At 53.6% G+C, this 27,048-nt stretch overlaps 2 protein-coding genes across 2 annotated transcripts; both read right to left on the bottom strand.

The window, feature by feature from the left end:
• Window positions 1-2,596: 2,596 nt before the first annotated feature.
• LOC134555142 (microsomal triglyceride transfer protein-like) lies at window positions 2,597-12,775 on the bottom strand. Its single transcript, XM_063406499.1, has 18 exons — window positions 12,709-12,775; window positions 11,510-11,691; window positions 11,170-11,313; window positions 10,602-10,709; window positions 9,930-10,046; window positions 8,946-9,085; window positions 8,717-8,870; window positions 8,371-8,528; window positions 8,000-8,165; window positions 7,484-7,591; window positions 7,156-7,368; window positions 6,850-7,064; window positions 6,169-6,266; window positions 5,391-5,512; window positions 4,440-4,667; window positions 4,019-4,143; window positions 3,644-3,814; window positions 2,597-3,372 (listed from the first exon to the last, which is right to left on the bottom strand). The coding sequence occupies exons 1-18, from the start codon at window positions 12,773-12,775 to the stop codon at window positions 3,225-3,227; spliced, it is 2,664 nt and encodes an 887-aa protein (XP_063262569.1). The 3' UTR covers window positions 2,597-3,224.
• An 8,869-nt stretch (window positions 12,776-21,644) lies between these two features.
• LOC134554995 (early activation antigen CD69-like) lies at window positions 21,645-23,489 on the bottom strand. The gene is made up of 5 exons (XM_063406240.1): window positions 23,256-23,489; window positions 22,755-22,850; window positions 22,474-22,652; window positions 22,173-22,273; window positions 21,645-22,083 (listed from the first exon to the last, which is right to left on the bottom strand). Exons 1-5 carry the CDS (start codon window positions 23,482-23,484, stop codon window positions 21,969-21,971), a joined length of 720 nt encoding a protein of 239 aa, XP_063262310.1. The 5' UTR covers window positions 23,485-23,489; the 3' UTR covers window positions 21,645-21,968.
• Window positions 23,490-27,048: the final 3,559 nt, after the last annotated feature.

The following is a 27,048-nucleotide window of genomic DNA, read 5'->3' as shown; positions in this document are numbered from 1 at the left end:
TAGGAGAGACTTCAAGGCTTGCACCTGGTGTGGTTGTGGCTTTTCTTGCTGGGATGGCCAGGCCAGGCTGGATGGGTTTTGGAACAACTTGGTCTGGCAGAGGATGCCCTGCTCATGGCAGGGGGTGGAATGAGATGAGCTTTAAAGTCCCTTCCAACCCAAACCAGTCAGGGATTCTATGGTTCTGTGAGATGGGGCAGAGCAGGTGCTTGTCCCCATCATCCCCAGGGGAACTGGGATTGTGGCTGGACCTCCAAATACCTTCTTCACTGCTGATTTTCCTACAGCAAGTGTTGCATCCCTTCAATACTCACACTCTTGGCCAGGCTGGAGTGGATGGAAGAGTTTTCTAGGAAAACTTCAGCTTTCATTCCCGTGGCTTTTGCCAAAGGGTTTTATCTCAGCCCTGGAGATTGTTAGCTTGACTCAGCCATTTCCCAGGCTCCCTGCCTCACTCACCAGCCCTGGTCCTGAGCTTTTCCCCTCAGCATTTCCTGCAAGGATCTACTCCTGGCACAGCTGCTGTGGCTTGCCCAGCTGTGTCCATTGCAGCTTCCCAGCTTTCTCCCTGCATTCCTGATTGCTGGGCAGGTTATGACAGCAACCCTGCCAGTTGCTGCTCCTTGGATGCTCCAGACTGATTCCAGGGCTCTGTGGCTCTCAGATAAGCGTGTCCATGTCCCAGGAAAGCCTTGCAGGGATCCTGCTGTGATGTGCATGTCCCAAGGCAGCTGCCAGCTCTGCCGTGGAGGTTTGGGATGTGCAGCTGCAGCTTTATGTGAGGTTTGCTGTTGCCACAATTCTGTGCTGGGATTTTCGCCTCTGCTTTGGTGAGTTATAAACCAGGGTGTTTTGATTTCTCGTGGAGTTTGGGGAGTCTCTGGGGCCCAGCAGCCAGGCAATACAATTCTTTGTATTGCAGGCTGCCTAGGAAGGAGGGAGCAGGGGTTGATCAGAGCTCTGTCCCAGCACTTCAGAGCTGCTTCTGCACCGAATTCCCAAGGGCAGCCGATCCTTGCCGTTCTTTCAGACGCATTCCCTCACTCTTGTGCGCTCTTTCTCGTGGTAGTTTTGTCTCTGCAGCCGGCTGGAATAGACAGGCAGATGATGTTTTATCTCCCCGCTTGGTGAGTGGTGTCCATGTGCTCTCCTGAGGGCTGTATGGGATGTCCTGGCAATAGTGGGACTCACAGCTGGGAAAGAAAACATGGAAAGCTGCTTGTGCTGGCCAGCCTGGAGGGCAGGAGGGGACGGCATTGCCACCCAAAACCCGGGTCAGAAGGGTGAGGGGCTGCCAAGGGCTAGCCCTGGTCCATCGCAGAGCTCCCTCGACCTCGTGTGCCGCTTGTGGGACATCCCTGGGGAGCCGGAGCAGAGGAGTTGGACCCCGAGGTCTCCATCGGAACTGGTGCAGCCGCTGGAGGTCACTGCTGCTCTGCAGCTCCGCTCCTGAGAGATGCAGGAGCCCTGCTCCGCTTGTGCCATTCCTGCGAGGTGGATCGTGGCTGTCCTGGGGTCTTCACCAGGAGTCACATCTGGCCCTCCAACCCTGCCTGATCGTCCCTTTCCCCTGCTGCTGGATGAGGTGACTCTTCGGGAGGATGAGGGAGCTGGGAAGGGGCTCAGCCTGGAGAAAAGGAGGCTCAGGGGGGGACCTTGTGGCTCTGCACAAGTCCCCGACAGGAGGGGACAGCCAGGAGGGGTCTGCTGGGGCTCTGCTCCCAGGGAACAGGGACAGGAGGAGAGGGAATGGCCTCAGGCTGGGCCAGGGAAGATTGGAAATGAGGAAAAAGTTCTCCACGGAGAGGGCTGTCAAGCACGGGAACAGGCTGCTCGGGGCAGGGTGGAGTCGCCATCCCTGCAAGGATAAAATACATCTAGATCCAGGTCTCTTTCTGTCCAGTTAAACTGAGGTGGCTCCATTCCAGCTCTGTGGGCACAATGTCACCTTCACTGGGGATCTGGAGCTGAAAAATTCCTTCTGAGAGGCTTTGGAGCCATTGCCAAGGAAAGGGGTGACTTTACCAAAAGGCCCATGTTCCTTCATTACTTTTGCTGCTGGAGCATCTAACCAGGACTGGGGAAAAAAATCATTGGAAGGGCTTGGAAAACTTCAGGATTCCGTGGCTCAGCAGGACAGCAAAGCTTCCAGCAGCAATGCAAACTGGTCAAAACCCTGTTCAAATGTCCTCACCCCTTCCAAAGGGTCTGGAAACACATTCCCAACTCCAATCCCAGCTACAGGACCTGGTCCCTCTGGCAGGACAAGTATCCTTTGGGATTAGAAGTTCAGCTGATTTGGGGTAAATATCAGCTGAATGGCAAATCCACCGTTGTCAACTTCTAGAGGAGGAGAAAGAGGAAAGGGAGCACCCTAAATACAGACCTAGAAAGCAGGTTCATGCTGGAAATGCCTCTCCCTTCTTCCCATCCACGTGTCCAGGAGAGTTAAGAGTCAAAGAGAGACAATGTAAAAATAAGCAGCATTTATTCCTGTACATAACCAAAGCTCTTATAATTGGTGTCTCCAGATGGAAAACTTGGCAAGTTTCCTCCACTGAACCAGGAGAGTCAGTGCTAACATTTCAGGCTCATAATTTTAAAAAAAATATACTCCATATCCCTCTTTTCTTTCCTAAAAAGCTTGTTTTGTAACACAGACACAAAAAAGGGGCTAGAAATACTTCCAAAGCACATTTTTATCAGGAACGAATGGAGAAACGCTGCTCTCTCCTCACCAGCCTCCCTCCAGTGCTGGAGGTGTTGGGTGGTGGTGAATGATCACAATTCAGCTTGGGAGGCCAATCTCCCAGCCAAGGAAGGTCATTTATTCCCCTCATTGGGAATAAATCCAATCCCTCCAGCTGGCTGCAGATGTGTCCCCTCCTGACAGCTTTGATAAATGGGGAGAAAACATGGCATTTTGGGATGCAGTCTTCCAGGAGGGTCTCTTGGGCTCACAGAAACTCCTTCACTTGAAATGTGAATTGAATAAGGCTGTTTTTCAGGAGGAAAAGCTTGGCTTGCAACAAGGCCCTTCCTAATGAACGGGAGGAGTCCAGGAGGGGGCAATCTTGGCCTTTGGGGTGTGAGGGCAGGTTTGGAGGCAAGGGGTGTGTCTGTTCTTCAGCAGTTCCTCCCGTTGTCCCTTCTGATGTCTTTATTGCAGCATTTTTCTGATTCAAAGGTGGTTGTGGAGGAGAATCCCAACGTGCTGTGACTCCTTATTCTTCCTCTGCAGTCAGCAGGAGGTTGCAGACCTTGGAATTGGTTTGGTGCAAGGCAAATTCCCTCCCGGGCACGGTGCCACGCCGGCCTTTCCGAGCAGTGCTGCTCTGGCTCCCAGCAGACTGGGAAACTGTGAAGACTTCTCTGTGGGACCAGGTGACAGCAGGATGGTCAGGAGGCTGTGGGGGTGGTGGGTCTCACCCTTCTCCTCCCAGACCAGCCCAGTCACCATCTCCTGATGGTCTTATGGATGGTCCTTCCACCCATACCAGGAACTTGTGGTTCCCTTCCCTCATCCCTACCACTTCCGACCCAGTAAGTGCAACCACTAATCCTCTGCTCTTCCTAAGAAGTGCTTCTTTGTCTCCAGCCCACCAGGATGGTTCTAGAGGACCTGGCTTTACCCAGGGACTACCTGTATGGGACCTGTTCCTCTCTCAGCTGCAGGCACATGAACACGGGGCTGCTGGAAAACCTCAGCTTGGTGTCAAAGTGGATGGAGGTCTCCACCTCTGTCTGGCTCCTCAGGGTGGCTTGGAGGAAAGGAGAGTCCAGTTCTGCCTGGAAATCCATGGCAAGGCTTCCCCTGGCAGAGAGAAGCATGTAGGGTCTGGTCACAGAGCCTGTGCTGGGCACCAAACTCCATAAACACCTTGATTAGAGGTCTGGCCATGGAAAATTAATGTGTGACCACTAGGAAAGGCTGGACCCACCAGGAGAAGAGCAGGGAGCTGTGGAAATCCACCCTCACCCTCCATTCCCAGAGCCAAGCTGTTCCCTGCCTGCTCACCTCGCAGTGACGCCAGTTTTCAGCTCCTGCTCCCAAACGCTCACGTCCATGTCAGCCGAAATGTCCAGCCCCAGCCCACCCTGGAGCTTGATGATCACTTGGAGGCCAGACTGCAGAGGAATGACCTGGAAGATGGAAAAGGCAGAGCTCCCTGTGACCAGGCACTGCTCTTGGATGGGTGGCTGGCACTAACAAAGTGTCGTGGATGCTGGGAATGTCTGTCCCAACCCTACAGCTGGGCCTGCAAGGGAGCAGCTCCAGCCACTGGTCTCCCATGGTAGAACAAACCATCCACTTCTTCACAAGACACATCTGGCAGTGCCACCTCACTCTCGTGGTGTCTAAGACCCACAGGCTCAGTTCACTGGATTCACTGGGATGTGGTGTGGAGACAGGTCACTGCTCCCTCCCCACCCAGTACCTGGTGATGGTCCATCAGCAGCAGGTTCCCTCTGATCACACTGGTGGGGCCCCCACTGCTCAGCAGGACCTTGGCCATCAGGTCTGTGTATCCCTGGAAGAAGACAACTGGCCGCAGCTGGACGTCGAAGAAGGTGGCTGACATCCCAGCCATGAGCTCTGGCTCCTCCTCCCCTTGTGAGAGGTTTTCTCCCACCATCGACTCCATCCCTTGTGCCTCAAAGGTGACCTGGAAGACAGAAGTGGAGGGGCCCTCTGGAGTGGGACAGTAGCGATGGAGCGACTTGGATGGGGCATCCAAGCCATCTCTGAGGGATCAGAGTTGTGTCCTCTGATTTTTGGGGTAGCAGGGTGTAGTTGTTTAAATTTTGGGGGGCTCCTGGGGGTGGTCCCCGGGAGACCCCTGGGTCTTAGGGTCGTGGGTGTTCCCGTGCTGGCAGGCAAAGAGACTTCAGACGGCTGCTGAGGTACTGATGAGACGAGGGTTTATTCACTGAGGGAGAGGGGAAGGGAAGGGGGGAAGGGGAAGGGGGAGAGGGAAGGGGAGCGTCCAGAAGCCTCCAGGGGAAGAGGGGCAAAGAGGCAGAGCCTTCTGCCTTTGCATTCTTATCACAGAGGTTCAAAGGGGCGCGGTAACATTCTCCAGCCAATAGAGTTACAGATAACTTGATACTGCAGGGAGGGTACAGACTTAGGATAAACCATACATTTTCCAGGAGTAAGCCAGAGCAAACCATTTCCATAAAATGCAATTCCACAGCAGGGGGCTCCCTTCTCCAGAGCAGGGGTGTCTGGTTTCATACTGGTGCTTTGGGAATTTGATACAGGACGTGCTGAGTGCAGAGGTGAAGCACCATGAGGAGGGGACACAGGGACAGCAGTGGCACCACTGGGTGGTGGTCACCCCCCTCCAGCCTCCTCCAGCCCCCTCCAGCCCCTCTCCTGCCAGCACCTGAGCTGCACGAAGCCGCTGGCCATGGCTGAACAGGGAGAAGTCAGAGATGCTCTTCCTCAGGAATCCACCCTCCGAAAACAGCAGGTCCAGCCCAAAAGTGGAAGTCAGGTCCTGGGTGACTGAAAGGCAGAGAGGGTGGAAGGGGGGTTGTAACAGGATGATTTTAAGGTTCCTTCCAAGCCAAACCAGTGGTACCATTCTGCATCTTCTCCTTTCATTATTGCAATACTCAAATGATTTAGCATTATAAGGTTGTTTTATTTTCTCCCTGGCTATTCCCTCTGCAAGGCCACACTGAGCTAATTTGAAGAGGGACAGAAATGAGAGCTGAGAGATGAAGAATCCAGCAGATATTAAGCAAGTTCTGCTTTTTGCAGTCTCTGAAGCTTGATTCTTTCTTTTAAATTTGAGTACACGAATCTTTCTCTCTGAAGGTTTTATTAAAAATACTAAAGGAACTGAGGAATGGAGTGAAATATCTTGGCTTGTCAGGGAAAGTACAAAAACTCCCACCAGCAATCTGCTATTGGTTTCATCTCCAGCTGAAGCTCCTCTTTCAAACCAGCAGGACTTGGGAAAAGTATGTTAGAGAAGGGTATGTTCATGTCTCAGGTGGTGGCAGCCAGCTGGTGCTGGGGGACATTCTCAGAAACCTTCCCCGAGATTTTGGGGCATTCTGTAGACCTGAATCCTCCTCTGGAAGCTGCCTTTTCCCACCAACCCCTCCTTTAACCCTCTGAGGGCGCCACGGGATCAGTGTCCTCCGTGCTGTCACCTGCCAGAGGTCCTGAGAAAGAAGAGGAGATGCCGACTTTAGAGAAGAAGTTGTAATTATTTATCCGTGGGTCTCCCATGATGTCTTTCATTATCTTCCTGGAAAAGAGAGGGAAAGGATATGTCAGCCCTGGGAGGGAGGGAAAGGAGAAGGTCAGTGGAAACTACAGAAGGAAATACAATTTGCCAGAGTATTTCTCATGGTTGCTGACTGCTCAGAGAATTTTGAGTAAAAATGAAAGCATTAAACATGGGCCACCCTGGCATTTCCTTTTTCTCTGCCTTATTAGGGCAGACCAGGCAGCTTTTTTTGTGCAGCTTTTGTGCAGCTCTGAAAAACAGGAGTGCTTGGTTTGTTCTGTGCAGACAGGAAGACTGATGCAGCTATAACCTGTGCACTGCCCTGGGAGCCAGAGCTTTGGCCTCCAAGGACTCTGCCAAAACCACAAACCTGGGCTCCGCTGCCATGGGGCAGGATGACAAGGAATGTCAGGTTTTGCCCAGCTGTGTGGCATCTGCACCCCTTTTCTTACTCCAGGAATGTCCAGGCACCCCCCATGAAGTATGCTGGCACATTTTAAAGACATGTTGACCCAAATCCTACAGCTGCATTGTGGAGGAGGAGGAGAAAAAGGGGATGTAGAGCACAGGGGGAAAATGCACCCGTCCCCTCAAGCCCCACTTTGCCAGGTGGTGGTGGTCACGCAGGCTGTTCTGGACTTTCAGCAGCAGGAACGTGGCCATCTCCGTCTCCATCTCGCTGGTGGCCAGCAGGATGTTGATGACATCCATGGGCAAGGGGTGGTTATCCAGAAGGATCTCTGCTGCAGCCAGGCGACAGGTTTTGTCATAACTCCTCCTCTTCTGGTGGAAAATCCTCCTCATCGCTCGCTTCACCTGCTGAGAAGGGGGAATTCAGAGAGCACACGTGCACCCCAGCAGCTTGGCTTTGAGTGGAGCACCAAGCCTTGGCAGCTTTGTCTCCTACCTTGCTGGAGATGTGGGGAGTGGGGAGTCGCTGCAGGGCAGAGGTGGCTGCGGCTGTGACAGCCGTGGGACCATCCTCGGCGTGCTCCAGGAGGGCGGGGATGGTCTCAGGGAGCATGGCATTCCCCAGGGCCAGCAGGTAAATGACCACCTCGGGCTCCTCCTCGGCCCCTCTGAGCCCCCTGAGGATGGTCTCCACCCCACGTTCCACCACCTGCTCAGGATTTGCAGGAGGAGAGGGAGGTGAGGGGCAGGAGGTGTTCTGGGCACCCCTGGAATTGGGGGGGGTGTCCCAAAAAGCCGAGTGTGAGGGGTTGCAGAGGACCCACCTGCAGCCCACAAAGCTCCTGCTGGCACAGCTTGCCCACCAGAGAGCCCACAGCAATTATGCCTGTCTCCCAGATCTCAGGTGCCAGCTGCTTCCTATCCAGCTTGTCCTGGGCATCAGGAAAGAGGCAATAGGAAGCAAGAAAAAAGAAATGAGGGAAAAAAAAGAAAAGGAGTATGCTTTACCTTTTATGTCAAAGTGTTTCTTAAGCAAGTAAAGCAAAACTAGTTCTTACCTGCCTTGAAGGAGGCCATACATGATTTAGTTGGATAAAATGCTGTGGCTCTAAATTAAGATTTTATTATCTCTAATGCACTGATATGAAGCATTTTCTGCTGAATTTTTTTCCTCTGAGGAGCATCTGCTCCCATCACCAGTGTCCCTTTAAATGCACATAAAACAACCCCATGAGCAGGAAAATCAATCTCTACAGAAACATTTTCCCTTTTCCATGGTGTCTGGGTCCATCCCAGATGCAGGACCCTCAGGGAAGAGAGAGACAGATGTCCCTACTCACTAAGACGAGCTGGAGGAGCTCTCCTGAAGGCCGGGGAGAGAAAGCTGCTGCGTAGAGAAACTTCTCCAGGAGGGACTTGGGCTCCTTGCTGAAATCCAGGAACTCTGAGAGCGCTGCCAAGGAAGCCACTGACTGTGTGGCCACCGCTGCCTCCACGAGGAAGGGGCTGGAGCAGGAAGAGGGAAGCCATCAGTGGCGTGGCCCACAAAAACCACGCAGTGCTTGGACAGGAATTAGGAAAAGCCAGAGAACGCTGCCACCACTCAGGATGGCTGCCTGGACCAGGGATGGTGCACGGAGCAGCACCAGCTGACCCTGGTGGTCTTGTCCAGCGCTGGGAATTTTGGAGAGCAGGTTCCAGGGGTTCTCACCGTGTCTCCTCGGGCGCCCTCCTCAGCAGCTGCAGGACATCCCTCTTCTTGGCACCGCGCAGCATCTGGATGAACCTCTGGAACTGCCAGGCTGTCGCCACCTTCGAGGTGTCTGCTTTGACTCTCTGCTTGTCAAAAGCCTTCAGGAAGGCTCTCAGCTGCAAATGTGAGGTTTGTTAGGTGGGATTTCACCTCTTTTCCCATGTTATCATGAGATAACCTTTATACCAAAGCAGCAGTCACCAGCCCCTCCGAAAACACCAGTGGGGTTTAAGCCCAAATCCTACATGTGTGCAGCTTGAGGGAGAGCCCCTGGTGAGTTTTGGGGGTGGGTAGCATCACTGACCGATGGGCAGTGGGTGCAGACCCTCCTGAAGGGCAGGCTGGCCATGCCCAGGGGCTGGGGCCGTGGCTCCGTGCCAGACAGCACATCCTGAAGGCTTTGTCCAGACACCTCGGCTGGCCCGGGCATTGTAGGAGACACCAGCTGGAGCTGCTGCCTGTGAAGGGAGAAATAATCAATGGAGTTTTGTGATTTCCACCCTCCATGGCCAGTGGTGGGGATCATTGCTCACCTTGAAGTGATTTTGATGCCGGAGCGAGATCTCAGGGCTGGAGCCACCACGTGGCTTTCCTCTGTCAGGACTGACTGGAGCAGGTTGTCTTTCACCGTGTATTGGCTTCTGCTGGAGGGCTGCCACTCAACTCCAAAAATCTTGGAAAAGGAAAAGCAAGGAGAAAAAAATGCAACCTTTTTTTCCCCTTGCCCTCTCCCCAGGAGATTTCTCTCTTTAGAGCAGCAGGAAAAGAACTTTCAGGTCCAGAAAGTCACCTACTTCACTTGCAAAATGTAGGAAAGGAAAATCCATAAGAGCCTGCCTTCTTCCCAAATGTGGGAGAAGGTGACACCAGGTGAGGACCAGCAAGGGGATGCTCTCACCCATGGCTGATGCAGGTAGACAGAGTGGTGACACCACAGGGACTTGCACAACAAGGTGGTGTCGAGACCTCTGCCAGAGCCCATGGGGCCTCTGTGGGGATGTCCATTTTTATATTGAATTCAATAGGATTTGTATATGAAAAAAAACCCCAAAAAACCAAAAACCTTTAAATTTTGGTTATGGCAGATATAACTGCATTAGGACCCACAGGATTTCATCTGTTTATGTCAGGGCTGAACACAGGCTGCTGCTTTAAGCAAAACAGAGTCCTGTAAAGCTAATCCCCAATCCAATGAGTCTGAGACCCAGAAAATATCCCTGTATCTCCACTTTCCCAAGCAGGATCAGCTGACAAGTCAGAAGTGATAACAAGAGTGAGGATGGGGTGACCCAGAGCACCTTCACTGCTCCTGCCCACCCTGACACCACAAGATCCTTCTGAGGGATGTTGGTGCATCCCACTTTGAGAGTGGATCTAAGAGTCCCATCCCAAGCTGGTGCAGAAGGCTGAAGCCAGCTGGGAATGGGAATCCAAGCCCACCTGCAAAAAGATTTTAGGGGTGGCTCTACTGTACTCAACCTGAGCTGAGCCCCTCAGAGCGAGAGCAATGGACTTGCTTTGTTTATGGAGGTGAATCCAGACTTTGGCTTTGAGCAGCTGAGGAGATCTTTGATCTTGGTGATGGAATGGTTGGACACGGTGTAGGTGACTTGGCAGCTTCCAGAGGCATCTTCCTGAAACACAGATGGGAGTGACTATGAGCATTAAATGATCTGTGTGGAGGACAGACACAAAGGCCAACCCAATAAAGAGAACAGCATCTAAAACCTAGAAAGTGGGCCAAAATCAAGGGGTGGTTGGATAGCTCCAAGTCCAGCCAGGCATCTTTGCAAATTCAAGCTAACAGCAGCAGCAGCAGCTCTGTGACTGCATTTGGGGTTCTGAGGTTATTTCATGTTGTTCACAGGTCATTCCAGCTGCCTGCTGGCAAAGTAAATCCTGCTCGGCAGGAAAGCTTGTAGAGTTTTTTCTCTGCTGTTCCTACTGTCCAGGGAAAGGCTATGATTTTGTAAGGGTGCCTGTTGCTGAAAATTAGGTTATTTTCTTTTAACTTTTCTGCATTTCCAAGAGTCATCCTTGCTCACAGCCTGGCTGGAGCAGCAGACCTGATGTTGTTTATCCTGAATTTTGCCCCCTCTCCTGAAGCTCGTGGGCTGGCTAGCTCCAGGGCTGCCCCTCCAGGTGCACCCCTGGATTTTGGGCAGATGTGGCCCCAGCTCTGGACCTACCTCCACTGTGGTGCCAGCATGGGGCTGAAGCTGGAACAGACCGATGATGCCTCGTTTCAGGTTGGAGATCAGGATGTTTTCTGCTTCATTCCCGTGGAAAGCTTTGACCTGGGAGGGCAGAAGGTGGTGCCTGGCTGAGGGGATGTCTCTGGGGTCCCTGCAGGCTCTGTGCAGCCTTCCCTGACAAAAGGGAACCTGAGACCACCCTGTAGACATCTGAGGAATTTCCTCAAGGAGGACCTTATCCCTCAATAGCATGAGGTCTGTGGATGCAAGCCCACAGCATTTCCCTTTCCTACCCACCCTGGAGTTCCACAGCCTTAGAGAAGGTCAGAGAGGAGCTTATATCCCATGGTTAGCACTGAAGAGCTTTAATATGGGATCCTGAGTTTTGTGAAGGATGGGACTCCATGTAGGGTCCTACATTGGCCACTCTGTCCAGTTCTTTCTGCTCTGAAATCAGAGGTGGAGCAGGAGCCCCTATGGGCTTCACAGCTAAGAAAATTTAGGATGAGGACAGGAGTGCTTTGCAGAGAGCATGAACAAGCCCAGGAGGTGTTCAGCTGACCTTCCCACTGTTCCAGGAGATGAACACTGGCTGCTGGAGCTCTGCCTGTGCCTCTGGGCTCAGTGCAATCTCTACAGGGGCACCTCTGCTGCTGTCCTGGCTCCTCTCCTCTTCTGGCTGATGTTTGGCCTTCAGCTCACGGATCTGTGACAGCAGAAGATGGCAGAGAGCAGTGACCAAGTGTCTGCTCTAAATCTGGTGAGTATTTTACCTGCAGGCAATGGATTTGTTCATGGAGGTAATTTTTCAGCTGGCGTGGGCTAGAAATGGAAGAGGTTGCACCTTGTGGGGCGTTCACAGCAGGAATTCCTGGCTGTGCTGGCTGGACCACCCCACACACCTGCACCTGGAGCAGCTCCTCCCCGCCTGGCTCCCTCCAGAGCTGGTGCAGATGGACCAATGTCTCAGCCTGCAGCCGGGCTCCCCACGGCTGTGGTGTGGAGGTGTGGTGCAGCTGCACGTCCAGGGTGTACCGGTACCGGTACAGTGTCCTGGGATGGAAGGAAAGCAGCTGCACATTCCCTGTGGAAAGATGGAAATGCTGAAGGTAAGGGGCCGTGGGTCACCTCCACTTGCCAGACCCAGAAACCTCCACCCCAGGCTCTCAGGGGTGCTGATAGCCTGGGTCACTCCACCTCCTGGGAGGGGAGGTCTAGCTGGTGGAAAGGTTTTCACGGGGGATTATTTGTGTCTGTGGTTTGGATAGTCAGGTGACAACTGATTCATGCTCGTGTTTCCAGCCCTGCCTTAAAAATGATGGCCAGAGCAGGGGCTCTGCTTGGGCACTTCAGGACTTTTAGAAATGCCGGAGAATCCTGAAGGGAAGTTTCCTGAGCATGCCCACAGACAGGAGTGATATCTCAAGTGTCTTTTCAGCACTGGGCATTAACGGGGGCACAATCAATATTTTTAGGGGAGAAAAGAAGCCGAATGCTTCATATTATGAGTTTTCCATCAGAACTTCTAATTAAATCACTGTCTTTGTGCTAAGGCAAAATGAAGTTGGTGGGACAGCTTTAGATCAAATCTCTCTGCTTTAATCTTATTTCCCTAGACTTATTTGGAGTCCCTTCTCTTGCTCATATGCAAGTGTGATTGAAAGGGGGAGGGTTGCCTTTGCCATGACAAAACCAGTCAAATCTGTTTTCTGAAGTCACTTGAAATTATCTTGCGAATTTGATGCACTTGCTGGGCTTCTGAAATGTTTTATAGCTTTGCTGCTTTTAACAACAAACAAATCAATGGAAATCCAGCTCAGTCCCTGGGGCTTTCCCCTCTGAGACAGACTGAAGAGGTTTTACAGTTCTGTGCTGTGTGCAGTTTAAAAAGCTCCAGCTCTCTGGTTTTCCTTACCCCCCAAGGAAGGATTTCCACAATCCCCAAAATTTCCCAGCCTCGGGAGGTGCTCATGCTGTTTGCACTTTGCCAGGCCCTGTTTCCTGCTTGGCTGGAGACTGGGAAGTGCTGGGATGAGCATCTCACCTCTCCGGGCATCCCCGTTCAGTTCCTGGACCTAAATCAGCCCAAAGTCTCTCTTACCTTTTGCTGCTCTCAGGAGGGAAAAGCAAAGCAGGCAAAAGCATCCCCGGACCGCCTGCGGATCCATGGTGGGCTCTGGGAGACAGGGAAGGGAGGGGGCGAAGTGAGGGACCGCACAACAAAAGCGGGCAAGCTCAGCAGTGACAGGCGATGGGGCCCTGTCCCCGCCTTACCCGAGAAAAGGCAAATAAATAAACCTTTGTACCAACCCCCCGCAGCCACGGAGGGTTTGGAAATCAGCTGGGGTTTGCCAAAGGCCGGCGGGAGGGGAGGAAAGCTGGAGGGGGGTGTGGGGAAAGAGCTGCCAGAAGAGAAATTGCGGCGTGGAGCAATTGCTACTTTGTCCTGATACAGCAGGGGGATGCTCAGAAAGCTGCTCTGTCTTTTGGTGATCTCTCTCCTCCCGTCATGGGATAGAAGAGAGTTGCTTTCCAAAGAAAAGGCCCAGAAGGGGGAAGGGGAGAAACAGCTTTTCCATCTTTTGAGTTGGAGACTGGGATTTGCAGCCCGGAGGCTCAAGTTATTTAAAGGGCCAGGCTGGAGGGGACAGGGAGCACTGCTACCCCCAGAAAGAAACGGGAAAAGGCTTCGAAATCCATCTCTAAAACCCTTGGCCCACTGACTACACGGTATTTTTTCTTAATGCGCGAATTTTCTGATTGTTAAGTTTAATTGTTTTCTAGACACCAAAATAAGTGGTGGTGATTCAACTCAGGGTCGTGGGAAGGCTTTTTGTTAAAAAGGATGGGGGATTGGGAGGGGAGGGCACTTCATGTGTCATTCTGGAAGTGATCTGCATATTACAGTGGGATCAGAACCCTAGGACTTTGGTGTTTGGCCATTTTCAAGGGCATGTCTCCCAGCTCTGCATCACCACTGGGATTTTGAGCCACTACTGTGATCAGAAAATCAGGGCAGATCCAGCTGAGAGCAGCCCGGGGAAACTCCAGTTATAAGTTTCCCATAAGTGGTGTCTTCACTTGGTCTTCTGGTGGCCTTTAAGGACAAATACCCCATACCTAGCTTCCTTTAGTAATATATCCTTCTCTTTAGTATTTTCATTTAGCTTTTATAGAATCATAGGCTGGTTTGAGTTGGAAGGGATCTTAAAGAGCATTTTCTTGCAATCCCCTGTCATGGGCAGAGAAGCCCATGGGCCAGAGAAGCTGTGGCTGCCCCTGGATCCCTGGAAGTGTCCCAGGCCAGGCTGGGTGGGGCTTGGAGCAGCCTGGGACAGTGGAAGGTGTCCCTGCCCAGGGCAGGGGGGTTGGAACTGGATGATTTTTAAGGTTCCTTCCAACACAAACCATTTTATGCCTCTGGGGGATCTGTGCTCTGCAGTGCAATGTGAGGGCAAAGCACACCAGAGGATGAAAGCCCTGCTGAACACAGAAAGTTTTAGTTCTTTATCCAGAGTGGGGCAAAAGGAAATGTTCAGAGTGAAGGGGTTGTGGAGGGTCTGAGCCCTGAAGGTAAAGTCCCAGAATGTTTGCTGGCTGCAGCTCAATACAATACCTGGAGAGGAAGGGCAAACAAACACTCTGTGGAAAAACTTGCTGATAAGGAGGCCTCAAAGTGGAACTGAACTTTGGCAGGTTGGTTATTTACGCTTGGCTGTCAAGACTTTCCAGGACTAGGATGTGGAAAACCTGTTTTTTTCTCTCTCCAAACGTGGTTCTTCCTTCTGTCACTGAGAGAAATTGTGAAAAAGAATAAAGTGGAAGAAACCAGGGAGAGTTACAAAACTTTGTGAAGCAATCTTCTCTTCTCTCTTCTCTTCCTCTCCCAAAGGTGCCTTATGGAACTTTGGACACCTTTGGACAGATGCACGGTCCTAAAATCAGCGTTGCTGGAATGTCGGGTGCCCCACCAGCCCCTGGTGTATCACCCAAGGGAAATGTGATCTCCCACTTGTATCCAGTGAGGGGCCCTGCCTGCGGGATCACCGTGGGGGATGCCGGCTGCAGGACCTGGTGGAGCCCTGGCACCCACGGGCAGAGCAGAGCAGAGCAGAGCAGGGGTGGTCACTGTGACCAGGTCACTATGCCCAGGTCAGAGAGGCACACAGGGACCCTGCCACCGAGCTGTGACATCAGGGTGGACTTTGGCAATGGGTGGCCAGTCTGGACTCGCCTGGATGGGAGCAGGATCGGAGCTGTTGCATCAAAGCCTGCAAACCTCAATTTTCTTCTCTTCTAAATGACCTTCAGGTCCAGAAGTCCCTCCCCCAGCATCTTTTCCGACCTTGTCACCTCCCTTTTTGCCACTGCAGTGGTGGGGAAAGCATTGACTCTACCGACAAGCTCCAGCAATCCTTCCCTCTAAGAGAAAAACTGAAGGGGAGTGAGCAGTCCCCACACCGTTGTACTGGTGGCACTCAAAAGTCTCCAAAATCCCTGAACAGAGAGATCTCCTGGGGCTGGGTGGGACATGCTGGTCAAGAAACCCTAGGTGTGTCCAGTGGGTACCTGAGGGCCCTAATGAGCTTTAATGACCCTAATGAGCTTTAATGACCCTAATGAGCCTCACCTGTGGTCTCCACCCACGCCCATGGGCTTGGGAGCCTATTTAAGCTCATCCTTGAGAGTGGATGGGTTTTTTAGACTATGTTACAGTCTTGTTTTTTGTTCTGTTTCTGCTGGTTCTGGATGGACCTGAGGCCTCTCTGTGCCCTTGGTGCCCTGGAGAGTATTGATGGAGATTATTCTGAGCACCCAGCCTCAAATCCTTCTAGAGAGACCCTCTTGGTGAGGACACTGCCAGCACTGGGCTATCCCAGCTCATCTCCCTGCACTGTGTGCCACTGTGGATCATCCAGGGAGTTGTTACTATTCCCAAAACATCTCCCTCTTTCTCCTGCTTCCCCTTGGCACACAGCTCTGAGGTGGGCAGGATGTGTTCTGTGACTCTTCACTGTGCAATTGGTTTTTTTGGGGAGGTATTTTGAGTACTTGAGGTCTGCCCTTAGAACTCATCACATAAATGTTGTGAGGTAAGGGGAGCAATGCTGCGCAAATATCCTGGTTTTCCTACAATTCAGACACCTTAGGAGAAGATTTCTATTCCTGCAAAGCAGCCAATCACCTGCCCTTCGAGCAAGGAAATTATAATATGACTGGTGCTTGTGTTAACCATTTGAAAACCAGACAACTAAAAAGAAAAAGATCAGTACTGCTCAGTTAATTTTGGGGTTTGAAAGGTTTGGAGCTACATAAATATGTATTTACATAAATATATATATACATAAATATATATTTGCAGGTCTGGTTTTAGACCAGGCATATATATGTGTGTGTGTATACATATATATGTATTTTTAAAGCCAGATCACCTAAGCTGGGTTTATAAGGCAGAAATGTTCCCTTCCCCATCTGTATTTTTAAGGCAGTTACTTAGGAATTTACTGTGCCAGCACGTACCCATGGGTTCTGTGGAGGAAAACAGCCCACACTGAGGCTGGGGCTGTTTTGAGATGTATAAAAAGAGCTCCTCCCCACCAGCCCTGTGGAGAGGCTTGTGAGCCCCTCACTTGCAAGGCGCTGTCTGTGTGCTTTGTGTTTTATTGTCTGGAGGTTGCCAGGCTGCACTTCCCAGGACAGCCTCCTTTTTGTCCTCCTTTTCTATTTTTTTTTCTCCTTCTCTCTTACTGAAACAAGCTGTGAAAAAGGCCCCAGCCTGGCTGGCTCCCTACGAACTGTTGGTTGCTCAAGGGGTTGGGTCAGGGAAAGGGGGAAAGTCTGAGCAGAGCAAAGTGGTAGGAGCTGGGTTTGCATCTCAAACTGAGGCATCTCAAAGCCTGATAAGCTGAAAAAAATACTTTGCTGTGTTAATGCACAATTATATTTTTGTGCAATTTTTGGAAAATGGGGCTGGGATCAACCTGGGGAGCTTGTCCAGCCCAATTCCCTGTGTCTGGCTTTGCCAGGAGGAGTGGATGCCTGACCTCTTTGCAGAGATCCGCTGCTGATAGAGATTTCTGCTTCTATAGTGAATTTATCCCAGTCCTTTACTGCTATAAAGAAGTCTCTTCCTTCTGCAATTTCCCTCTATATTGCCTTTAAACTCAGCCCCAGCTGAGTTAGAATTTAGTCCCAGCCTTTTCTTTCCTCCTCCCTTCTCTTCTTTTTTCCTTTCCAATCTGAAGAGGCCTCAGCTCCCTATTTCTTTCATCTCTCACCTTCCAGATCCTGTTTCCCACACCTTCTTCTCTCCTTCTAACACCCTTGATAGTCCGTTCCCCACTTAAGGCTTTGTTGTATCCTTGTTTTTCTACCTTCTGGGTGCTCTGGGTGAAGGTTTGGCTTTGAAGAGCACACTCTGCTCCCTTTGCTCAAGGAGCCAGCCTTGCAGTTATCCCAATCTCCTGCTGCTGAGGCCTTCCTTAGGCTCCCGCTGAAATGAAAAATATCCAGGAAGCATTCATTTCTTGAGATTTGAATAGTTTCTACAAGCCCTTGAGATGGGACCATGATGGTTAAAAGCAACTCCTCAAAGCCTCCCCTTTCTTTCCCCCACTCCATGCTCCATCTCCCTTACTTTGGAATCTCAACAACTGCTAAGGAAACCTTTCTCATCCTGTCCATTGGCAAGGCAACTGCTCTTTAATTCAGGTTTTAAAGTCAGGCTCTGCCCATGCTATGGATTGGAATTTTTGATTAAGTTGTTGGTGCTTCCCAAGCTCTGTGCTGCTTTCAAGCCTTTCCCCGAGGGTCAGAGAATAACAATGGCAGGGAGTGAAGGAGCCTTGTGCAGGGGTTGTTCAGAAATGGAGGGTGTTAAACCAGGGTCCTTTCAAAGCCATTGAAAAGCCATGACAGTGAAATTCAGGCACTGGAATTCCTTGGGGAAATGTCCATTTAGGGCAGATCCACCCTGCCAGAAGCTGTTTATCTGATGGTCAGTACATGCTGGGATCAGTGCAGGGCCATCCCTCAAGAAATGCATGAGCCAAACCCAGCACCCAGAGGCAAAGAGAGGAGTTGAGCTTAGAGAGCTGCACAGATGAAATCCCAGGGATGTGCCTGGAGCATGGCCCTCCCCAGCAGCTTTTCTTACAGTTCCGTTTTAAAAAAGGTAAAAGCTGCTGCTCAGTACTTTGGGATGTGTCTGGTAACTGTGGAGGGGATGAGCTCCCTTAGTGGAAGTCAGGCAGTGGAGTGCCACGAGCCTGCAGCCAGATTGTTTCTCCTTCAGCTTAAAGCCAATGTGTTTTTATTTATTTTTAAAGTATTCTTAGAGATGCCGTAAGTGAAAGAAGAGAACAGACTGGAGCACCACTGGCACAGGAATTGATATTTTACTGTACCTCTTCTCCTTTTAAAAATGCATGTAGATAACATGAACTTTTAAACTCTGTCATTTGGGAGAAACACTCTTTTTTTCCCTTTCTTTGGGAAGAAGTCCTGAGCAAGTCCTGAGACCTGGGTCAATACTTGCTGCAGTTTATTTACATTTTTACAATTAAACAAGGGACTGATAAGATTGACAAGGAAGAGACAACTCAGGAGCTCGCTAGGCTGCAGCCTCCAAACTCTTGGGGTGATGCAAAGAGCAGTAGGGTATGAAGACTGTTTTCCAGTGTGAGATTAATCCATAATAACATGCTCACTGACAGAAAAGTCACTTCTGATGAGCCACTTGTTATTTCCTGAAGTGCAGGAGCTGCAGTGTTTGACAAAGCCTGGGCAGAAGGATGAAGAATATTCCTGTCAGATTTCTCCTTCTCTGCTTGTGGCAGCAAGAGAAATCCATCCTCTTGGAGGGTTTTGCTCCTCTGTGGCAGTGTGTGGTTTAGAGATAAAACAGCAGCCAGGAGCGTGAATTATTGACCCTGCACTGCCCCCTCAGACGGGTGAGGTGTGACTGCTGTGCCGGGCGCTGGGGCCAATACAATTCCTGGCAGTGGCACTCGGAGCTTGAACGTTTCGGAGTCACCGCTGGAGACTCAGCTCCCTCTGTGGCCAAAAGAGCGGGAGACACCTTCCTGCAGGAGGTGTCTGCAGGGAATGCTCTGCCCGAGCCGGCTTTTCTCTCCTGCCAGCTGAAGTCTTGCCTCTTCACGGCCAGAGCGCGCAGTGCCCCCCGTGCTTTGCCGCTGGGAGCACTGGAGGAGATCCCGGGAACACTGGGAGGGAACTGGGAGCACAGAGAATCCCGTGAGGAAGCTGGGAGGGACAGTGGGAGCAGCGGGAGTGAACAAGAAGGAGCACGGGCAGGGATTTTAGGAGCCCTGGGAAGGAATAGTGCTCCCAGTTCCTTCCCAGAGCTCTCAGCATCCCTGCCGGTGCTTGGCAGTAAGAGGGATACTGGGAGGGAGCTGGGAGGGAACTCCTCCCCACTCTCCGAGGTGCAGCAGCCCCGGGTGTGACCAGTGAGGAGGGGGAAGTGTCCCCAGTCCCTCCGCAGTGTCTCCACAAAAGGGGCCTACGAGAAGAGAAGGGATTTTAATTGAGGGGGGGATTTTTTTTTCTCTGTTTCCACTGGGGAGGATCCTTCTTCATGTACGATTTGAAGGGTCTCAGCATAAGGAAAACACACCTTTTTTATAATTCTGGGTGTCTCATTTGGCGGGTAATAACTGCATTCTATTACTTTCATGTTTAAATGGAAAGAGAATACCTTGATCATGCTCTACAATGGGTTTGAATTGAGGGAAACAGCCCGATTTTCATCATCTTAAGGTTCGAATTCAGGGCAAACACCGCTGTCCCTGGTTTGAAAGGGCTTCCCTTGAGAGGAACCTCTTCATATGCCATTAGAAGAGTTCCATCGAGGGGGACCCTCCATTTGAAGGGAGCTTCAGAGACATAAAAGATGTCCAAAAGCCCCCAGAATGGTCTTTCTTGAGGGAAATTTAGGAGGAAACTGCATTTCCCCTCATTTTAGGAATGAAATAAATAGGGGAAAATCCTCCGTGACACACTTTTTATACGGGCTTAAATTTGGAGGAGACCCTCCTTATGCATCATGTAGGGATCTAAATCCAGAGGTAACCTCCGTTTTCCCCTCGATTTAAGGGTTGGAACATCAAGATACTTGAAGGGTGCAACGGCGCTGCTTCTTCCGCGGCAGCTCCGGAGGAGGGGCCGGGCGGGGCATCCGACACCTCCCAAACCCGCTCCGCCCGCACACCCACATCGGCTTGGAATTGCAGCGGCAGGAGCCAAAGCCGGAGTGTCCGTCCGGGAGCGGCGAGAGGGCAGAGCTCGGAGATTGCTCCAGCACAGGCGGGACCCGCGCTCGGTTCTGCCCCGGCTCGGGGCTCGCTGCGGGCGGAGGGGCCGCGGGGAGGGGCAGGGGGCGGCTCTGGTGAGTTCCTTGTGCCGGGTTCCCCCGTGTCATCCCCGATCGGGGCCGCGGGATCGCTCCGTCGCTTCCTCAGCTCTCGGGGCACCCCGGGCGAGCCGAGGCTTCTTGGCGCTGCCTTCTCTGCCAGGACCCGCTTCGTGTTCCCACGCACGGACCCAAAGCGGCTGTGCCGCGCTCGCTGTCCCCGGGCTCCGACCCGCCGGGACAGGGAATCGTGCGGGGACAATCGTGAGCAGCCCGGGGCTGCTGCTTCTTGCCCTCGGCAGGCGGACTCCGAGCCGCAGCTGTCCTGTCCCCGGCTCCGGCAGCTCGCAGGCGCTGTCCCCGCCTGTCCCGGCACGGAGCTGGGCTGCAGCGGCTGCAGAGCCCCAGGGGCCGCGGCTGCGGGCACCGGAGAGCTCCCGGAGGCCGCGCTTGTCTCCGCAGGTGCTGCCGCAGCGTCCGCGGAGCGGGGCCAGGGCGGCGCTGAGCTGGCAGCGCCTTCCTGAGCCTCGGTGTCCCGCAGGGCCGGCACCAGCAGTGACCTCTCCTCATGTCCCTTTCAGTGTGCCACCAGCGCGGGTGTGAAGCTGTTCCCGAGGCCGATCTCCGAAAGGCTTTTCCAGCACTCCTGATGTCTCCGGAGCAAGGGGCTGTTTGTTCCCAGCAGAGAGATGCCGGCTGTGAGCTGGAGGAGAGTGAATTGTGCTCCCATCATGGAGTTGTGAAGGAGCTCCTGCATCTCGAGGAGGCACCAGCAGCTGGGGTTCCACACTTGCCTGGGGTGCAAGAAGCCACTTGTCATGAGCAGGGGGATGCCACTTGTGAGCGTGCACTGAGTGGAGATGTGGAAAATAAATTCTGCACCAGTGATGGGAGTGTGAGGGAGCCCCTGGGTCCAAGGGCACATCAGCAACTGGGAATACCCACAGAAGGATCCTCAGAAGATTCCCGCGTGAGTGCAGGGCCAACCCTGTGGCCTGTAGGGATGGGACAGTGTCACCTCCCAAGGACAGGGCTGGCACGTGTGTGGCTGTTTCCCAATGTCTGGAAGAGGCCTCATATTCTGCTTCCCTCTGTCCAATGCTGGAACCATCAACCCCAGCTGCCCCTAAGGCTGTGCAGTTCTCCTGCCTGTCCCCACCCCTGTGTCCCTCTCCTCCTCCCCCTGGAATGGGAATAGATAACTTCAGGAAAGTCTCGAGTGTCTCAATATAGGAAGCGAGAGATGTCTTACACATTATGGGCAGAACAGGCTGGGACTGGGGAAATTAACTGAATTCATCAGCAAACAATTCAGAGCATGGAAATGAGAACTTGGTCAGATCCTAAAGATGCACCTTCCCCACTACATAATATCCATCCTGGGCTCCACTTGATCCTCGATTCCCTCTCACCTTCCTCCCCACACAGTGCCCAGAGGGATTGGGCTGTTTTGGTTGCAAAGACAGGTGTCTGCTAAGGAAGACAGGAGCCTCCCTTGCAATGGAAAATGTCAAATCCTTCCCTCCAAATGATTCTCATTTGGAAATGAAGGGGTTTCTCAGGCAAAGATATGAGAAGAGGAATAACAGTTCTTTACTCCTACTTAGCTCAAAGCGGACAGACAAGCCCGAGGGCGGCATTAACAACAACCGAGCCCAAACCCAGCCCCAGGCGCTCTCGGCCGCAGGCACTTTCCCCTTGGCTGCAGTTCCCGCACCGCGGGCGGGGGCGCTGGTGGCTGCCCTTGGAGCTGGGGCTGTCACGGGGGCAATGCCCTCCCTGCAGGCAGCACCGGGGCCAGGAGGGATTGCGGAGACTTTTCCTTTGGACACCCAGCCCGGCCTTGGCAGTGGCGAGGAACAGGCACGGAGGTGACCCTGAGAGTGAGGGCAAGGCACAGGCTGCAGCTGAGCAAGGACAGCCTGTGCCGGGCTGAGAGGTGAAGCTGGGACTGCCCAGCGTGGAGAAGGTCCTTTCTGCAGCCCCTGTCACAGGGGAGCTTGGGCCTTGCTGCACAGATACGGACGCTCATTGGAGCAGCTCTGACTCACAAATTTATTCCCAGCCAGGTACACACACTCGGAATCGCCACGGACAGGAACCCTGCAAGGAGGAGCAGAGCCAGCGCTGGTTCCCAGGGGACACCTTGTGGCCCTGTCCCCCCAGGCCCTGCCCGGCTCCCCGGCACTCACCAGGAGCTGAAGTTGCTGCCGTCCCCCCAGTGCAGGCGCTGGCCCCGTCTGCGCAGCCCGAGCCAGTAATCGACGTTCCCGCGGAGGCGGAAGAGCAAACCCTGCCCAGGAGAGAGGAGTGGGAGCTGCCCCGGCCCCTCGGGGGGACACGTGCCCGGGGCTCCCCCCGCACGCCGGGGCTCCTTCCCTGCAGGGCCCCGGCACAGGGCTGCACCCCCAGCCCTACCAGCACCCAGCCCGGCCCAGGAGCACCCCCAGGCTCCCCTCACACACCCCACAGCACCCACAGCCCCTCACTCACCAGGTCCTCATCCTTGACAATGGCCAGGGAGGCCCCGAGCTCGGAGCACCGTTCCTGACCCTGCTCCCAGGTGCTGGAATCCTTGGAGAAGTAGTAGCAGAGCCCATTGTAGCCAACCCAGCCAGAGGGACAGGCCAGAACCAAGAGCGGAGTCGCAGGTGTGACTGGAAGCTGTGGGGCTGCAGGGGGAAGAGGAGAAGCTCTGAGGATTCCCCTGTGCAGGGAGCAGGGAGCCCGCTCTGCCCCGAGGGGCTGGGCCCAGCCTGCTGCCCCTCCCTTACCTGACTGCACAGCCAAGGCCACCGCCAAAGCCAGCACCAGCAACACGAGCACAACCAGCACCAACACGGGCACGGCACGGCACCTGAACCGCTTGCCTGGAGCAGGAAAGAGCTGCTGGCTGCCAGAACCAGAGCCGGCCCTGCAATGTGCTCAGCCAATGGCCAGGGAGCACAGGAGAGAGCCCTCGGCCAGTGTGCAACACACTCAGCTGGCAGCCAGGGAGCCAAGAGCCGGGACACAGGGGTGGGGACACAGGGGTGGGGAGAGCCAGGGACACAGGGGTGGGGACAGCCAGGGGCACAGGGGTCGGGACAGGCTGCAGCAGGAGGACTGCACAGGCTTGGGGGCAGTTGGGGCTGCTGTTTCCAGACACTGATGGGTAGGAGCAGACCACAGGGACTCTTCCAGATATCATGAAACAGCCCTAAACGTGCCCTCCCTGTCCTTGGGAGGTGACTATCCCACCTCTCTAGAGGCCACAGGGTTAGCCCTACACTCACCCGATAATTTTCTGAGTATATTCCCTCTTGGTGATCCGTCATCCAGGGGCTCCTTCACCAACTCATGAACAGAGTAGAATTCACCCTTCACCAGCTCAGAGCCGGCATCTCTCTGCTGGGAACAAACAGCCCCTTGCTCCAGAGACATCAGGAGTGCTGAAAAAGCCTTTCGGAGATCGGCCTCGGGAACAGCTTCACACCCGCGCTGGTGGCACACTGAAAGGGACATGAGGAGAGGTCACTGCTGGTGCCGGCCCTGCGGGACACCGAGGCTCAGGAAGGCGCTGCCAGCTCAGCGCCGCCCTGGCCCCGCTCCGCGGACGCTGCGGCAGCAACTGCGGAGACAAGCGCGGCCTCCGGGAGCTCTCCGGTGCCCGCAGCCGCGGCCCCTGGGGCTCTGCAGCCGCTGCAGCCCAGCTCCGTGCCGGGACAGGCGGGGACAGCGCCTGCGAGCTGCCGGAGCCGGGGACAGGACAGCTGCGGCTCGGAGTCCGCCTGCCGAGGGCAAGAAGCAGCAGCCCCGGGCTGCTCACGATTGTCCCGCGCAGGATTCCCTGTCCCGGCGGGTCGGAGCCCGGGGACAGCGAGCGCGGCACAGCCGCTTTGGGTCCGTGCGTGGGAACACGAAGCGGGTCCTGGCAGAGAAGGCAGCGCCAAGAAGCCTCGGCCCCGCAGCAGGCACCATGCGGCGCTTTCTGCCTCCGCTCGGCGCCTGCAGAGCTTTGGGCTCTGAGGCGCGTTCAGGTTCCTCCCGGGGCAGCCCTGAGCTGGCCAGGGACACCTCCCGCCCGAGCAGCGGCGCCGAGCCCGGGGCCGCAGGGCCGGGAAGTGTCCCGGGCACGGAGCAGCCCCTGTGTCCCAGCGACAGCAGCCGGGATGAGCCATCGCTGCTGCGGCACCGCCTCGTCCCCAGCGAGCCGGGCAAGGAGGAGAGCGCGGGCAGCCGCTCCCTCCGCCATCTCAGCGCCGGAGGGACACGGGGGAACCCGGCACAAGGAACTCACCTGAACCGCCTCCTGCCCCTCACCGCGGCCCCTTAGCTCGCGGCGAGCCCCGAGCAGGGGGTTGGGGTTAGGATTAGTTCCCACAACCGGGCGCGGGTCCTGCTGTACTGGAGCAATCTCCGAACTCCACCGCCTCCTCACCGGGCTCCGGGGGCCGCCGCAGCTCGGGTCCGAACCTGACAGATTCCAAAGCTGCCGCTGCAGCTGGATCGATGTGGTGGCGGGGTGTGGGTTTCAATTTGGACTAATGAGAGGCGGGAAAGGAGCCTTGGCCCACGGCGCAGGTTGGCGGGGGAGAATTTCCCACGAGCCGCCCTTGTTTGTGCTGCATCTTGTCACCAGTTTCTCCAGCGTGTTAGAGCGGGTGTTTCGGTTCAGGAGCTGTCGCCCCCCTCCCCCCTCCCCGAGGCCTTTGAATTTCAGCCAGATCAAACGAATCCCAATTGTCCGCGATATCCACCACCTGCTATTTCTCCCCTCTTTCCCTGGATGGATTTGACAGTTCTTCCTTTAACTACACAATGATCTAAAGCGAAATACCCGCCTGCCCCATGGCCATCCCTGCCATCTTCCACCGCTCCAGCCTTGTCCCTCTTTCTCTCCCCTTTCCTTTGCACCACTTGCTCCCTCCTCCTCTCCCTGCCAGCTCGCAGCAAAGACATTTCACCCACGGGCACCACCTGCCTCCTCTCCCTCGGCCCCGTTTTGCCCACTTGCAACTCCTGGAGCCGCTGAGAGCCACGGCATTCCCGGTGTATTGGCAGGGCTCAGGAGCACCTGGGAAGGAGCATTGGCTGAGAGCCCCGGAATTCAGGAAGTGTTCAGAGGGCCTGTGAGTCACACCCCTTGAGTGAGCCAGGCAGGGGATAAACTCTGTTAGACTTGTTGTTTGTAAATAGAGCTGGGCTGGTGGGAGATGTGCTGGGTGGAGGCCTCCTGGGGCTCAGTGATCCTGTAAGTATAGAGTTCTCTATATTTGGTGATATCAGGGGGAATATCAATAAGTCATTTACATTGGACTGACTGCCAAAGGGCGGGGTTTGGCCTGTTTAGGAGACTTATTCAGAGAGTTAATTGGGAAGCCACCCTTGGAAACAAAGGAGTCCAGGAAAGGTGGGCATGGTTCAAAGCAGATCTCTTGAGGGCACAGGAATAGACTGTCCCTGTGTGCCGAAAGATGAATTATGATGCAAACGTGCAGCCTGGATGGGCAAGGAGGTTTTGGAGGAATTTAGGAATAAAAGGAGTATCATCTTTGGAAGGAGGGTCAGGTTTGTCAGCAAGTACTGAAGGGGGTTGCTAGGGCATTGTCGTGGTTGGGGGGGGAGGTGAATTTTTCCAGGGGGATGTGGGCAGGCCAATCAGTGATCAGGTTTTGTGCTGGCACTTAGATTGGTCACTCGGAGGTTTGGACACGCCTCTGAGGACACAAGGTTTTAAAAGCAGGACTCCAGGGGGGTTCGGCCTCTTTTGGGTTCCGGTTTCAGCAGAGAAACATCTCCTCTACCCTGCCCAGTTACTAGGCTGGGTGGGGGAGGGGGCCACGTGGCCGGTCTGAAGAGAACCACGCTGCAAACTAAAGTAAGCTGGGGCCCTGGGGGAAGAAGAGAAGAGACAAGCTTTGAGTTGAGCTGTCCCCATCCAGGCTGGAGGGGTGGAAAACTGTGGAGGTGCCTTCCTTTCCCTTTCCCCCCTCCGCTCCCCTGGAGAAGGGGCCCAGCTGCGTGAGGGAGCTGCTGAGCCTGCGAGCGCCCGAGCCTGCAGCCCTGCCAGGAGCCAGAAACTGTTAACTCTTTCTGAGGCAGAAAGAAACTTGACTCAGACATTAACTCATGGCTAGTGGCTTCAGAAGAGAGAGAGAAACAGCTTGAGACCGAGATGATAAAGAAAGATGAAAAGAACCCCAGATGAGCAGAGATTGAAGAGGAGTAGCTTTTGAGCTGGACTTTTCTTGCATAGTGTTAGCCATAGACTGAACTTGAGTCTCCTTTGAACATAAACTGCATTTGGGTGGGTGCAGCTGCCTTTGCTTTTGCTACAGTGACTGGCACTTTAAGAGTTGAGCAAACAGAGAAGAGAGGGGAGAGGGTTTGGTGGTGCCCTCTGCCCGCAGAGAAAAAAAAAGCCCTTGGCCCCAGGGGAAAGATAGAGAGAGCTCGGCATGAAAGCATCCTTAAAAGAGCCCTGTGTGCAGTTTTAGCCTATGGACAGTGGTGAAAGCACTGGACATAGGAAAGAGAAAGTGTCCCCTGGCAGACCTCTCCGAGCGGTGCCACGGGTGACATGGAAACACACAAAGAGTGGACCTGCGTTTCTTGAGGAGCAGTCTGTGGTGCAAGAGAGACTCCTCTCTACCTTGCTAAATTGAAGATAGTTTTTTTTTTTTTTTGGAGGGTAATTGTTTGATTTAAAACCCAAAAGTTTGGTCTATAGAGGGTAATGTGTAAAAGGTAGAAACTGGGGGAAGAGAAGAAATGTTCTGAGAAGTTTTTATTTCTGTGTCTGTTCTTATGTAATGTAATAAAGTTTTTTTTTCTGTTTTTGAAGTTTAAGCCTGCTCTGCTCTGTTCCTGATCACATCCCACAGTAGCTGTTAAGGAAAAAACATATATTCATGGGTGCATTAACATCTGGGCAGTGCTAACCCATGACAGGCACGTAGGAATAAAACTCGGGAGGCCAAAGCTCAGTTTGAGATTAATTTGGCAACTTTTGTAAAGGACCATACAAAATGGTTTTACAAATATATTAATGGTGAAAGGAAGGGTAAGACCAGCTTGTGCTCTCTT

The sequence above is a fragment of the Prinia subflava genome, chromosome 9 (genome assembly GCF_021018805.1).
Source record: "Prinia subflava isolate CZ2003 ecotype Zambia chromosome 9, Cam_Psub_1.2, whole genome shotgun sequence".
NCBI lineage: Eukaryota > Metazoa > Chordata > Aves > Passeriformes > Cisticolidae > Prinia > Prinia subflava.
The sequence above is the reverse complement of the archived record's forward strand: the minus strand, read 5'-3'. Positions and strand labels throughout refer to the sequence as shown.

What these genes read in the sequence shown, in the direction of transcription:
- LOC134555142 (XM_063406499.1), bottom strand. Translation starts at nt 12,775, where the DNA reads ATGGATCCGCAGGCGGTCCGGGGATGCTTTTGCCTGCTTTGCTTTTCC. An exon ending in ATGCTGGCACCACAGTGGAG is followed by an intron (nt 10,047 to 10,601) that starts GTAGGTCCAGAG and finishes TCTGTGTTTCAG; the next exon opens with GAAGATGCCTCTGGAAGCTG. An exon ending in AGCGGCTTCGTGCAGCTCAG is followed by an intron (nt 4,668 to 5,390) that starts GTGCTGGCAGGA and finishes TCTGTCTTCCAG; the next exon opens with GTCACCTTTGAGGCACAAGG.
- LOC134554995 (XM_063406240.1), bottom strand. Translation starts at nt 23,484, where the DNA reads ATGTCCCTTTCAGTGTGCCACCAGCGCGGGTGTGAAGCTGTTCCCGAG. An exon ending in GGCCTTGGCTGTGCAGTCAG is followed by an intron (nt 22,653 to 22,754) that starts GTAAGGGAGGGG and finishes TTCCCCCTGCAG; the next exon opens with CCCCACAGCTTCCAGTCACA. An exon ending in TTGTCAAGGATGAGGACCTG is followed by an intron (nt 22,274 to 22,473) that starts GTGAGTGAGGGG and finishes TCTCCTGGGCAG; the next exon opens with GGTTTGCTCTTCCGCCTCCG.